The following is a 13,692-nucleotide window of genomic DNA, read 5'->3' on the forward strand; positions in this document are numbered from 1 at the left end:
CACAATGTGGTTATTAAGTTTATTTTCTCACGTATCTACAATAAAACATGCAACCGTACCCTTTTGTGTCCAGGGTTTATTTCCCATTGTGCCCCAGGGGATGGGGCAGAATGGGAAATTTCCACTTTTTTAGACACTTTTTTTTCATAGTAATTATGTATTAAGGTAAGTTAAACACATATTTTTTTGTAGATAAATAAGTAAATAAACGTACAGATAGACAAATAATGATGTTACTCTTTTCAAGCTCTCACAAATTGCAATCGAAGCTGAGCTACCCCGTTCCGCCCGGGTTCACCTAAATATGTATTTAAAAAAATTTGACACTGGCCAGAACACCCGAGTTGAGAGGTGAAAAGGTCATGAAAAAACGAAGAAGTAAAACCATAGATAAGATTACCAAAGTGACAGAACTGACATGTGGACGGGGACAGAGACAAAAGTGGATGTGGATTGTGTCATTGTGTAAATTGTGGATAGTGAATGGGCTCGCTGGTGCTTTGCTGTCACCGGTATTTAATTTGGGTTATTTTACACGTGTAATAATATCGTTCAAAAGTTTATCCTTAGGGTCGTATCAAAATGGTAAGTTTTTGTTTGAACACGTATTTATCTATATTTTATACCGTGTAACTTTTTGTAAACGTATAACTAATTCAAAATGTTACATCAGATTTATTTCGTTAATTCATAATGTAACTCAATTCCATTCACCTGTTATTTAATATTATTTCGAAAATTATTTACTTTTAAGTTAATTTATTACTTTATTTATAATATGGACATGAATCTATCGGTCCATATGTTTTATCTACTGTAACTTTAGTTTAACATATATAATGATGAGAAATAGTAATACAATGACATCTCTTTCTAGGCCGCCTTAGACAGGAAGGGCACATTCAAGGTTGAGTATTTACAAACAATCGAAAAGGAAGTCCAGGCTAGATGGAAAGATGAAAAGGTTTATTATGAAGATGCTCCACAAACAGTTGACAAGAATGTTTCCAAGTTTTTTTGCACGTTTCCTTTCCCTTACATGAATGGAAGGTTACATTTAGGTCACACATTTTCTCTCTCAAAATGTGAAGTAAGTATATAACCTATTTATTTATTTAATAAACGCCCAGATGGCTTTTTCAGTATATTGTTATAAAGTAATATAATAGTTACAAAGTAATATATTGTGGTATAATGATCAGCGCGTTTGCCTACCATGCGAAAGGTCTCGGGTTCGATTCCCGACATGGTTGACATGAAATATTTATTTAAAACGGTGTTTTCACACTATAGTCCTTAAAATGTAACATGATTAGAATGACAGTTGTCAGAAAAATTGACGACATAACTTTGTAGTAAAGTCAAAGGAGTTATTTATATTGACACAGGAAAAATCATTTGTATCTGGCGTGTTAATTTATTTTTTAAATACAATGCTTGAAACATAAATATATAAAATCAGCTTTAAAACTAAAAAAAACTCAACTAAACCTAATTATTAACGACGTTCTTACAAGGTTTCATCAATTTGTGTAATGTAAATTGATCGAATAAAAAAATAATTCATTTGATGTTCATGAAAAAAGTATAAATGTCTCATTTTTTGGTGAATAATTGTGTTAAACACACTGAAATAGGCTTGTTTTTGCGTTTTTTATATCTATTTTCGGAAACATAGTTTCATGATTGCATGAAATAACAGATAAAATCGATTTGATCAGTGATCAGTAATTTCCCATCACTAACGAAATCAGTTTGACAGCTGTCATTCTAATCAAGCTATATTTTAAGGACCATAGAATGTTTCATAGTCCCTGGACTGGTACCTGAAGCGTAAGACTGATCACCTTACCTTCATGTAACAAAATTGATCGAGATATGCTGCGATTGGTGTACCGATCCAGTGCCCTATGCACTATTAGGTGCGAAAAAGAGAATGATGAATATAAAAAAAAAAAATTTAAAAAAAATCTATTTTTTTAATTAAAAAAAAAAAAAAATATCTGCAAAATAGTCTTAAAATTAAAGTCCTGCTAAATTGTAAGCATACAACTCGTCAGCAGGTTCTTATATATTGCTTTGATTTTTCATACTTAACCTGCATTATTTTTATTTGAAAAAAGTTACATACCATACCATATTTTATTATCTTATTAAAAATTAAAAACTATCATTAACACAAAAAACTTTTTTCCATAAGCTATAATTTAAGCATACGTCTCACTCTTGTATTTATTATTATTATTATTATGGATAACTTATATAGCGCCATTTTCGTAATAAAATACCTCAAGGGCGCTTTACATGGTGATTGTATTGTTAAGTTAATTTAATTGAAGCTTTTAAATTTGTAATTTAATTAAAATAATTTATTTTGTTGTCACGTGCTACGGATTTATTCAAATGATTTAGAGAACAAGTGGGTTTTAAGTTTTTTCCGAAACATCACTTCACTTTCACAGCCTCGCACCTCTGCTGGGAGAGCATTCCATGCCATAGGGCCTGCGACCGCAAATGCGCGTTCACCAAATTTAGTGCGCTTTTATTCTATTCTTAATATTATTTGGTAACATGTTAAATATTTTATACTGTATTGCAGTGTCCTTTTGCATTATTTATTACAATATCTAGGAACAGTTAGCCCTTCCATACTAGTAAACATGTAACAATTTGTGTTTATACTCAGAGTGCGACGCATTCTGACAAATTAAGTTGTACCAAAGTACAGCCCTAACTGATGATTTATTTACAGATTTATACATGAATCATATTGAAATATTGTGTCTCTAGCGGTAGATATCTTTATGTAGTAGCAAAATATGAAACTAATATTAATATTAGTTTCATATTTTGTAAAGCATCACATATGCAATTAATTCTAAAAAAAGAAAAAAGGAAATAAAGCAAAGATTAATAGAAACTAAAAACACCTTAAAAAGGTGAGAATTGAGGGGATGGCCATTCGATGGATAGGATAGCTGATTTAATTGGAGCGGGAATGGTGTGGAGCGAGTCCAAGAGTTCAGCATAATTGTTATTAGTTCTGGGGATGCTCCCTGGGGGAGGTGAGAATGGTGGGTTAAGTTTGTCCCGTTGTACTCGCATTGGAACATGTGTTGTTACCTATAAATAAACAGCAACTTCTTTCAGTTCCATTAAATATATGTATATATTTTTTAATTTGCATCATAAAAAAAATAATAAACTGGTAGATATCTCGGATATAAAGGTTTACTCTAATCTCTCACTGAAAGTTTTCTATGCTGTGGATTATTAATAGAGAAAATTTATAAGAAATTATATATGCATTAAACAATCGCAAAGCTAATTAAAAAATTCCACAGATAAAAATGGTTAAGTACATAAAAAAGAAAAGTATATGTATAATTATATTTTGTAGCATAATTAATATGTAAAATTATGAAACCATTCACTGTCTTCATTTTGTAAATGTTACATTGTTCTTTATTATGTCATATACGAGCATAAACTTGACACATTTTTGATTTACAAGATGGGTGTTATTTAAAGTGGTTTATGTATTATTTTAGTTTGCTGTTCGGTTTCATCGCTTGAAGGGAAAGAGGTGTTTGTTCCCTTTTGGTTTCCATTGTACTGGGATGCCTATAAAAGCCTGCGCTGACAAATTAAAGAGAGAAATGGAGACCTTTGGGTGTCCTCCGAATTTTCCCGATGAAGAAGATACTCCTGACAGCGAGCGGGTTGATGATATTGTAATTAAGGACAAGAGTAAGGGTAAAAAAAGTAAAGTCTTGGCCAAAGCAGGAACTGCAAAGTACCAATGGCAGATTATGCAAAGTTTAGGGCTCTCTAATGATGAAATTATACCTTTTGCTGATGCAGAGTATTGGCTTCACTATTTTCCACCTTTAGCTGTTCAAGATCTCAATGAATTTGGAATACACGTGAGTAAATTTTTTTTTTGTATCGAGTTGTGGTCTCGTGGTAGTATTGCGGGCTCACGTACCCAAGGTCTCGGGTTCAAATTCCTCTCTACCAAGACTCAATTTCCATTTTTCCAGCACAAGTTATTTACGACTTTTAGGAAATGGTATGAAAGTTTGAATATTTGAGTAAATAATAAGAACTCAAGTACTTAAAAAATATTTAAAACTTTAAAAAAAATAAAGTTTAATTAGTGAGTTTATTGCTATTGAGCAATATCTTCCTCATTTAGTGGTTATATTTACATAAACAATTTAGTAATAAAGTCATATTTTCGAGAGATTATTTATTTTTTATTTAACTTTTTGTACTTAATTTCAGTTTCAGTGCTGCAGAACAGCGTTTATTTGGTATTTTTAGTAACAACCCACTAAGCCCAAAGACTTTTCAGTGAGATACATTTTTTTAAAGACTGGTTTATTTTACACACTTACATTATATACATTTATTTGTTATCGTTCAACAGTCACTATAAAGTATTAAGCAGGTATTTTTTCAGTTTTCTTTTTTTTTTCAATTAAAGATTTTCCATGTTAATGATGGTTTACGGGAGATCATTGAACAACCTTGGAATAATGCAATTCAATGTTCGTCTCCTAAGTAATTTGTAATTTGGGGAACGACCAGGGAACCCTTAATTTTCAATCTAGTGTTGTGAATGTGGGAACCTCTTTTTATATTCCAGATCAAAAAAGTGATCTACAATCAATTTGTAGCCACAAAGTTGTTTTACTGGCAGGACATTACAGAATTTTAAATATACACCTTCGCTCATATGTTTAGCCTCATGGATTATGTTTTTTGGCACAATCCCCTTTAACAGTCTCTCCTAGATATCGTAAATTTTACCCAGGTGAGACTGGAAAGTGAGATCCCAAACACGCACTCCGTAAGATATAATCGATTCAATGAGCGAGGTATATTAATTATACTTAACATTTTGGAAGTTAATATGCTTTTGATTTCATAAATGGCTTTAAGCCAGTACCTTAAACTGTTGCAGATTCTATCAATATGAACACCTCAACTAAATTTAGAATCAATACTTAATCCTAAATATTTATGATTATTTATAACATCTACGATAGGACAATTACATTTATTTGATTCTACATTTCAATTTGAATGAAGGCAATAATTGATATTAGCTTGTATTTTAATTTTGAATTCACATTTAGTCATTTATCGTCGCTTCAGTTTGTTTTTGTCCAACAGACCAAAACACAAGTCTGCAGAAATAGAGCTTAAAAGTTTTTTTTTTACGAAATAGGCACAAATAATGACCACAACTTATGACAAAATTAGTTAAAAAACCCATTAAACATTAATATTTTCTTATTTGTATGGACTTGGAAAAATAGGGATGAAAGTAGGCTGAATGCTGTCAAAATGCGATCTCTCAGGCGAATGTGTGATAAAACTATGTACGATAGATGCACAAATGTTGAGATCCGTACATTATGTAAGGCTGAGACAAGCATTATCGACAAAATCAAAAAAGGAGTTCTGCGCTGGTTTGGACATGTAGAACGAATGGACAGCGAAAGAAAGGCTAAGAATATTTACAATGCGAATGTTGATGGATGCAGAAATAGAGGAAGATCGAGAAAGACATGGCATTACCAAATCCAACAAATACTTGAAGATGGACATGTCAAAAGTCGGGAAAATCGGCAAAATCGACGCGCGTGCATGAGAAGATGTATGAATGTAGAGGAAGCGAGATCTGTATGCAAAGATATGCCTACTTTTACGGGGAAACGGCGTGATGGTTTGTTGTTGAACTTTATAAATAAAGGCCTTCTCAGAACTCCTGCACACTAGATTTCATTAAAAATGGTCTGTTGGACAAAAAATAACTATAGTGACAAAATTTTTAAGAATTTATTACTAAGCCATAGTCATGCACTCATTTGGTGAGATTGGGAAAATCTTCTTGAAGCATTTTTGCGGAATTTTTACACTTGAATGGCTTATTACAAGGGCAGTATCATCTGCAAATTGGAAACATTTCGAAAATTCTCTATTGAATTTCAATATATTATGTAATAATTAATAGTAATAATTATATTAAGTAATACGAAACTGATGTGTTATAGTATTATTGTAACATTTTTCAATTTGATTTTTATGTTTTTCACATTATATTGAAGTGTTTATATTATTTTTAATATGTATCTTTGTAAGGTAAAAGGCACTGTGTGCCGTGTATAAATAAATAAAAAAATCGGTCCGAAAACTGATTCTTGGGCCCTTCCCATAAACACAACTCTTTCACTATTTAATTTTTTCTCAACTTTTACTTTCATTTTACGACTTAAGGGAATTTTCAATAGTTTCATTATACCTTCCCCTTATTTATACAACTTCAAGGGATTTTATGAGTGTTTCATGGTTTAGCGTGTAGAAGGCTTTTGAAATGTCTGTCATTAGTACAAAAATATTATTTCTTGATAAAAATACTTTTATACATTTAACAAGATATTTTTCAAAGACTTTATTTATAGTTGGGCGTAGAGAAATACGACGATAATTTCCATAGTCCGAATGTGATTGCCCTTTATAAATGGGTCTCACGATTGCGGTTTTAAGAGCATCTGGATGGGTTCCATTTTCTTTTAAATATGACTTAGAATAGGACTGATTTGTTGAGAAATACTTTTGAAGTCTCCCGCTCGAATACCATCATACCCATGAGCCTCATTGTTACTAAGAGAAACAGTAATATTTTCAACGTCACATGGTTTACATTTAGTTATATACAGTGACACTAAAAAAGAATTTTATGTGTTTTTTTGCAGAAAAGGTGATTGGCATTCATGTCTAAGATTTTTTTATATCAATCTCTTGCCAAGCTCATTTGCAAAATCTTTTCATTAGATTTGTCTTTTCCAAGATATTTTATTATTTGAATAGCATTGTTACATTTAGATTTTTCCATTATTCCATTTATTATTTCCTACATTTTTAAATAATTTCTCTCTGCCTCCTTTAGTTTGTTTTCATAATAAATTATTTGGTTTTTTTTTTGACATTGTTTTATTTCTTGTTTTTACATACTCCTTTTGATAGTTTATGTTTGTAGGGCTACTTTTCCACTTACGAAATAGATTATCTCAATTTTATTTCATTAATTATTAAATTATGAATCCATTTATTTCGCTATCTATTTCCTCTAAGCGTACTGAGGATGGCAGTGGGCGGCCGGGGTATTTTTGGTTCCACCAGCTCGGTTGTAGGGGAAGGCATTCTGAACCCTGAAGACTGGGGAACCATTTCAACGTCCTCAGTAACGCCGATAATCGAAGGAGTGCGCGTAGAGTTAGAAGGGTCATATTCTGTCTTTACTGCATTCATCGTTTATACTATTAAATGTGTTATTTAGTTAAACGATCAAGTCGTTTGCATTGTCAGAATGCGATAGCAATATCCATACAGTTTATTTCCCTAAGTTTTGAGAGTATCTCTTATGCTCTTGTTGCACTCATACCCTAGATTTTATTAAATTATCGCCGTCTCACACTTCACGTAGACTCATTATAATTGGATAGTGACCCGATATCTTTAACCTAATAATCGAGAACTCAGCATATAAAATTACTCCTGAAATAAAAGTGATCGAGACACGCTTGTTTAAGGGATCCTGATACTATCACCTCCCGAGTAAAACGTTTAATTGACATAATTTAAATTGCACATTGGCAGGCTTATTGCCAAATGGCAATTTCTTTCAACTGATCGATTTTATATACTATTTTAAGGGGCCATTTCAGTCCGGATGTTCATTTAAATGTATACAAAATTTATGTTTTATTTGCTCTCGTGCCTACCAAAATTAAAGCGGCGAGTTTATTTTTTAATTACTGGTATCCCTAAGTAGGTATGTCTCTATTTTTTATGATGATGTTCGTAGTTCATTACACAGAAAAGTTTGTTTTTTAGTGTGACAGCTGGCTTCTGACTGCTTTGTTTGTCGTGTTTTAAATACATTTTATTAAAATTGTGTGTAATTTACTAAAAATGTGTCAAAACATACAAACATTAGATAACACATCTGTCCGCAGTTCTGTTGATATTGTCAATCTTTAAAATTCCTCTCCCTGAATAACTTATTTTTAAAAATATTTTTTTTTTTAATGATAAAATATTATTAATTATTACAGACGGATTGGCGACGAACTTTTATAACGACTGATGCCAATCCATTTTTCGACTCTTTTGTGCGTTGGCAGTTTCTTCACCTGAAAGCGAGGAATAAGGTCCAATATGGGAAACGACACACAATATTTTCACCGATTGATGGCCAACCTTGTATGGACCATGACCGTAGCTCGGGTGAGGGTGTCGGACCTCAAGAATATACTTTAATCAAAATGCAGCTTTTAAAACCTTATCCAAAACTACTAAGGTATAAAAATTATTGTATTACTTTGCTGAAGTTTTTTTCTTTTTAAAAAACATTATTCTTTCTGCTGAAGTGCATAATGAGTCTTTAAGTGTCCTGGATAAAATAATCTTATTTAAAAAAAATACAAATATAGGTAAGTTATTTAATATTTTTTGTTTATTGTTTTCAGCTCTGTAAATGATAAAGATGTATTTCTTGTGGCTGCAACACTCCGTCCAGAAACTATGTATGGACAGACAAATTGTTGGGTGAGACCCGATATGAAATATATTGCATTCAAAACGGCCAGCAATCATGTTTACATCTGCAGTGCACGCTCTGCTAGGAACATGTCCTATCAAGGATTTACTACAAAAGAGGGGACGGTTGACATTTTGGCTAACTTCATTGGTCAAGATATTTTAGGACTACCATTGAAGTCTCCTTTAACACCTCATTCTGTTATATATACATTACCAATGCTGACAATTAAAGAGGATAAGGGAACTGGAGTGGTTACAAGCGTTCCATCTGATTCCCCCGATGATTACGCTGCACTTGTTGATCTGAAGAAAAAAGAACCATTTAGACAAAAATATGGCATCAAAGATGAAATGGTCCTCCCATTTAATCCTCTACCAATAATAGATGTTCCGGACTTTGGTGCGTTGTCGGCTGTAACTCTTTACGATAAACTCAAGATACAGAGCCAAAATGATAAAGATAAGCTTTTAGAAGCCAAGGAAATGGTCTATTTGAAAAGTTTCTATGATGGTGTGATGCTTGTTGGAGAATTTAAAGGAAAAAAAATCCAGGATGTTAAAAAAGACTTGCAGAAGAAACTGTTAGATAGTTCAGAAGCTGTGATATACTTTGAGCCTGAAAAAAGTATTATTTCGAGGTCAGGAGATGAGTGTGTAGTTGCCCTTTGTAATCAGTGGTATTTAGATTATGGTGAGCAAGAATGGAAAGCACAAGCAGAGACATCTTTGTCGAAAATGAACACGTATCACGATGAAGTCAGGAGAAATTTCACTGCATCTCTGAATTGGCTACGTGAACATGCCTGCTCTCGAACATACGGATTAGGTAAATTATTATACAATTTTTTTATATTGTAATGTTTTATGGTTTATGGTTATTGTAATTCAAATACAAATATGGTTTTATGGGAAAGAAATGTGAAAACTTTACTTACTCGTGCTGTTTTAATTTTATTTTAATAGGTACGAAATTGCCTTGGGATGAAATGTGGCTTATTGAGTCTTTGTCTGACTCTACAATATATATGGCATATTATACAGTAGCTCACATATTGCAAGGTAATACTTTTGATGCCAGTAAACCAAATCAGTACAATATTAAGCCAGAAGAAATGACTCCTGAAGTTTGGGACTACATTTTCTTTAAGGATGCAAAGTTACCGGCTAAAAGCAAAATTTCCAAAGATGCCCTTAACCTTATGAAGCGGGAATTTAACTTCTGGTATGCCTGCACATTTTTTTAAAAAAAAAGTTTTTCTCATTTTATTAGTTCATGAAAAAAATCTTGCATTATTTTTAGGTACCCGGTAGATTTAAGAGTATCGGGAAAAGATTTAATACAAAACCATCTCACATACTATATCTATAATCACTGTGCTATTTGGCCTAATCAAGAGAACATGTGGCCACAGAGCATAAGAGCCAATGGGCACTTGATGTTAAACTCTGCTAAAATGTCTAAATCAGACGGCAACTTCCTGACACTGCATGAAGCTGTCAAGAAATTTAGTGCAGATGGTATGAGACTCAGTTTAGCTGATGCGGGAGATTCTGTGGAAGATGCCAATTTTGTTGAAAGCACAGCTGATGCAGGGATACTTAGACTTTTTACATTCATTGAATGGGTCAAAGAAATTTTGGAAAATAAAGAAACTCTTCGCAAAGGTATGTAACACACCCCGAGCGAGTTTTATGTGCTAATAAGATTATGAAAAATATTTGTGTAAATAACATTGATATGTTTTTTCTCACTAGGTCCAGCCAACACCTTCCACGATAAAGTTTTTATCAGCGAGATGAATATGAAAATAAAGGAAACGGAAGATAATTATGAGAAAATGCTATTTAAAGAGGCCCTGAAAACAGGATTCTTCGAATTGCAAGCCACAAGAGATAAGTATAGGGAACTTTGTGGAACAGATGCAATGAATGTGGATCTTGTTACAAGGTTTATCAACGTACAAGCACTATTGATGTCTCCGATATGCCCTCATGTATCAGAACATGTTTGGAAGCTCCTTGGAAATGTTAGTTATAAATAATATCTATTATATTCATTTTATACCTGACACACTTAGATAAATACCGATTGTTCGTTATGTTCTGGAGATAGTGGCAGATTCCCATTTAGTTTGCACCATCTTCATTGTTCCCAGGAGTCAATGTGTGCCTTTTTCACTTCACTTGTTGAGGATATTTTACACAATCCTGTCTTTTTTATTTAACTCCTTTTTTCTTAATGTATAAGTCTAAGAGCCAGTTGCACCCCATAAAGTTTAGTTTATAAAGTTAAATCATTGTTACGTTTTTGTTTTGGCAATGGATTGTATTGTATTATTTTGGATGATGCAACAAATATGTATTTAACTTTAAACTTTTTCTAATTAACCTTTTTTGGTGCAGCTTGCCCTATGTAAAATATTATTTTATATTGTATTTATAATTTTCTCAAACTGAACGGTTTGGGTAGGTAGGAAGAAATTGCCTTAAGGCAATATGCCCGCCTTCATATGTATATATATTGTATATGTATATAAAGTGTCAAATAAATAAATAAACTATGGTCCTCAGAACAGGATATCCTAGTGAAGAAGAATCTCAATTAAATTTGAACACATTTGATGTACTTAAAAAAAGCACTATGCATTATATTTAAATCCTTGTATGTATATATAGTGGCCTCCGTGGTGCGGTTAAGACGCTTGACACACACGGAAGGTTCCGGGTTCGATTCTCGATGAGAACACAAGAATTTTTAAAAAAAGGTGATTTTTCTCAAGCCTGGGTGTGTTCTGTGCTGTTATTCGGCCTCCTGGCCAGTTGTGGTGCAAATAATATAAAATACTTATGTTTCAGAAAACCAGTATCGTTAAGGCAAGTTGGCCGGTTTCTGGCGAAATATGTGAAATTGAAATGAAAGCCAGTAGTTATTTGATGGAAGCTGCACATTCATTCAGAGTTTTTCTCAAAAATTATATGGCTGTAAAGAAACCCAACAAATCTAAAGGTGAAGTTTCAGCAGTACCAGAAAAACCAGATAGAGCAACTGTTTGGGTCGCCAAAACATTTCCTCCGTGGCAAGGTGCCGTACTAACTCTGATGAAGAAAATGTTTGATGTGAGTATAATATCATGTGAAATCAAATTGTAATAATTATGTTTTTTTGTTTAATTAATATATTTTAATAAGTAGTGATGACTATGTTATGACTCAAGATATACACATATTCTGCATGCCACCAAAATATGTCCCATTCAAATCTACATTTAAACTCAATCTGAAGAAAATCCAAACATTGTTGATTTTTCAACATAGCCAAAAGTTTATAAATAAATATTTAAAATGCTTCTTAATTTATGTCTTGCAATGTACTATATAACATGTACAAGTAATCAGTAATGTTACAAACAATATGAATTAATATTTTTTTACAGGAAAATAAAGACTTACCAGATAATAAAGTTCTTTCAGCGGAATTGGGGAAGATAGAAATTCTTAAAAAGTATATGAAGAGAGTGATGCCATTCGTACAAGCTACAAGGGATAAAATGGCTGAGAAAGGCGTTCAGGCACTTTCCTTAACTCTAGAATTTGACGAGGCCAAAGTGCTCAGAGAAAATGCCAGTTATTTGGCTAATACACTTGATGTAAGTTTTTTTATAAATTGTCAATACACAAGTATTTGTTTTGCTTATTTTCAAGTAAGTAATGTCTGTACAATATTATTATATGTAATTGATTTTAGCTTGAAGAAGTGGATGTTCAATATACAGACAAAGCTCCAGATAAAACTAAAGAAGACTGCTGTCCTGGCCTACCCCATATAACATTCTCCACCACTCCTGGAATAAAATTGGAATGCATCAACTCAACACCACTAAGTGGACTATTCAGCAAAGAAATATTGGTAGCAGATGGAGATACTGCTCACAAGCTTAAGCTTAAATTAGCTAAGGATTGTAAATCTATCAAAGGTAATGAAAACGTTTAACTGTATATTTTGTTAACTTTACCAATTAGAGAAGGGCAGTGGTAGTGTCGTGGACTTCAGATAAAAGGTCTGAGGTTTGAACCTCTTTTGGTCAAACTTCAGACCAAATGATGTTTTTCGAATTCAAAATATTTTAGATAAATTATTATCATAGCTTTTTCATATTTATCTTAATTGTAAATTTAAACTAATTCATTTTCAGACTCAAGCAATTTAAAGCTCTGGCGTTTTGATGACCCTGAATTAGGACCTCGTAAATTGCCATCATTTGAAAATATTTCAAAGGATAAAACAGTCATACAGCCTGACACTGTTTTATCTGTGGACATTGAAAAGTGTAAAATTACCATACAGGATAAGGGCAAACCTATTGATGTAGGTTTAAAAATTGTTTATACCTATGGATAAATATTGGCTTACTTATTTATTTTTGTATTACATAATGTGTGCTTCAGTTTATTGAAGGTAATTTATAATTACTTACTGTTGATTTACAAGGTTGAACAAAACTTCGAGTTTTATTTAATAAATTACTATTAAAACAAATGTATTTTATTTTCAATTCAATTTTCAACAAATAAATTAATATTATATAAGAACCTAAGCCAGTTACAACAGCTATATAAAGAAACATAAGTACAAGAAACTGAACATGTAAAACTTTGAGTTAACCCATGCCAATCCATATTCATCCCACACTGTGTTAGTGGCGAAGAGGTCTATGAAAATCAGGAAGATCCAATCCAAAGAATTCCAAGTTGCGCAATGAATTGACTTATTTACACATTCTGGATATTGGGGCATAAAAACAAAAGTTGAACTTAGAAGATTTGATAAATAGCAAATTTTGACTTCTGGTGACCTGTCACTGTGCTTGGGAACATAAAAAGAAATTGATGGCAACAGGGATGGGACATCACTTACAGCATTAAGTATTTAAAAATGCATATAAGGTCCATCTACGTTCTACGTTCCTCTAATGAAGACAGATTGCTCTATTTCAACATAGGAATAATTAGCCCATTGCAATCCAAGCACGGAAAATGGTATTGGACATACTCGATATGGTCAATGTGAGTCCTATG

General features: G+C 32.5%; 1 protein-coding gene across 1 annotated transcript; it reads left to right on the forward strand.

Moving 5' to 3' along the window:
- The first annotated feature begins 463 nt into the window (after positions 1 to 463).
- LeuRS (Leucyl-tRNA synthetase) lies at positions 464 to 13,153 on the forward strand. Its single transcript, XM_088239361.1, has 12 exons — positions 464 to 585; positions 878 to 1,090; positions 3,552 to 3,926; positions 8,130 to 8,374; positions 8,544 to 9,442; positions 9,580 to 9,838; positions 9,917 to 10,281; positions 10,372 to 10,643; positions 11,473 to 11,733; positions 12,051 to 12,263; positions 12,362 to 12,590; positions 12,810 to 13,153. Exons 1-12 carry the CDS (start codon positions 583 to 585, stop codon positions 13,013 to 13,015), a joined length of 3,540 nt encoding a protein of 1,179 aa, XP_088095487.1. The 5' UTR covers positions 464 to 582; the 3' UTR covers positions 13,016 to 13,153.
- Positions 13,154 to 13,692: the final 539 nt, after the last annotated feature.

This window comes from Micrasema longulum, unplaced genomic scaffold (assembly GCF_059751315.1).
Source record: "Micrasema longulum isolate JH-2025_06_02 unplaced genomic scaffold, ASM5975131v1 h1tg002144l, whole genome shotgun sequence".
Lineage (NCBI taxonomy): Eukaryota > Metazoa > Arthropoda > Insecta > Trichoptera > Brachycentridae > Micrasema > Micrasema longulum.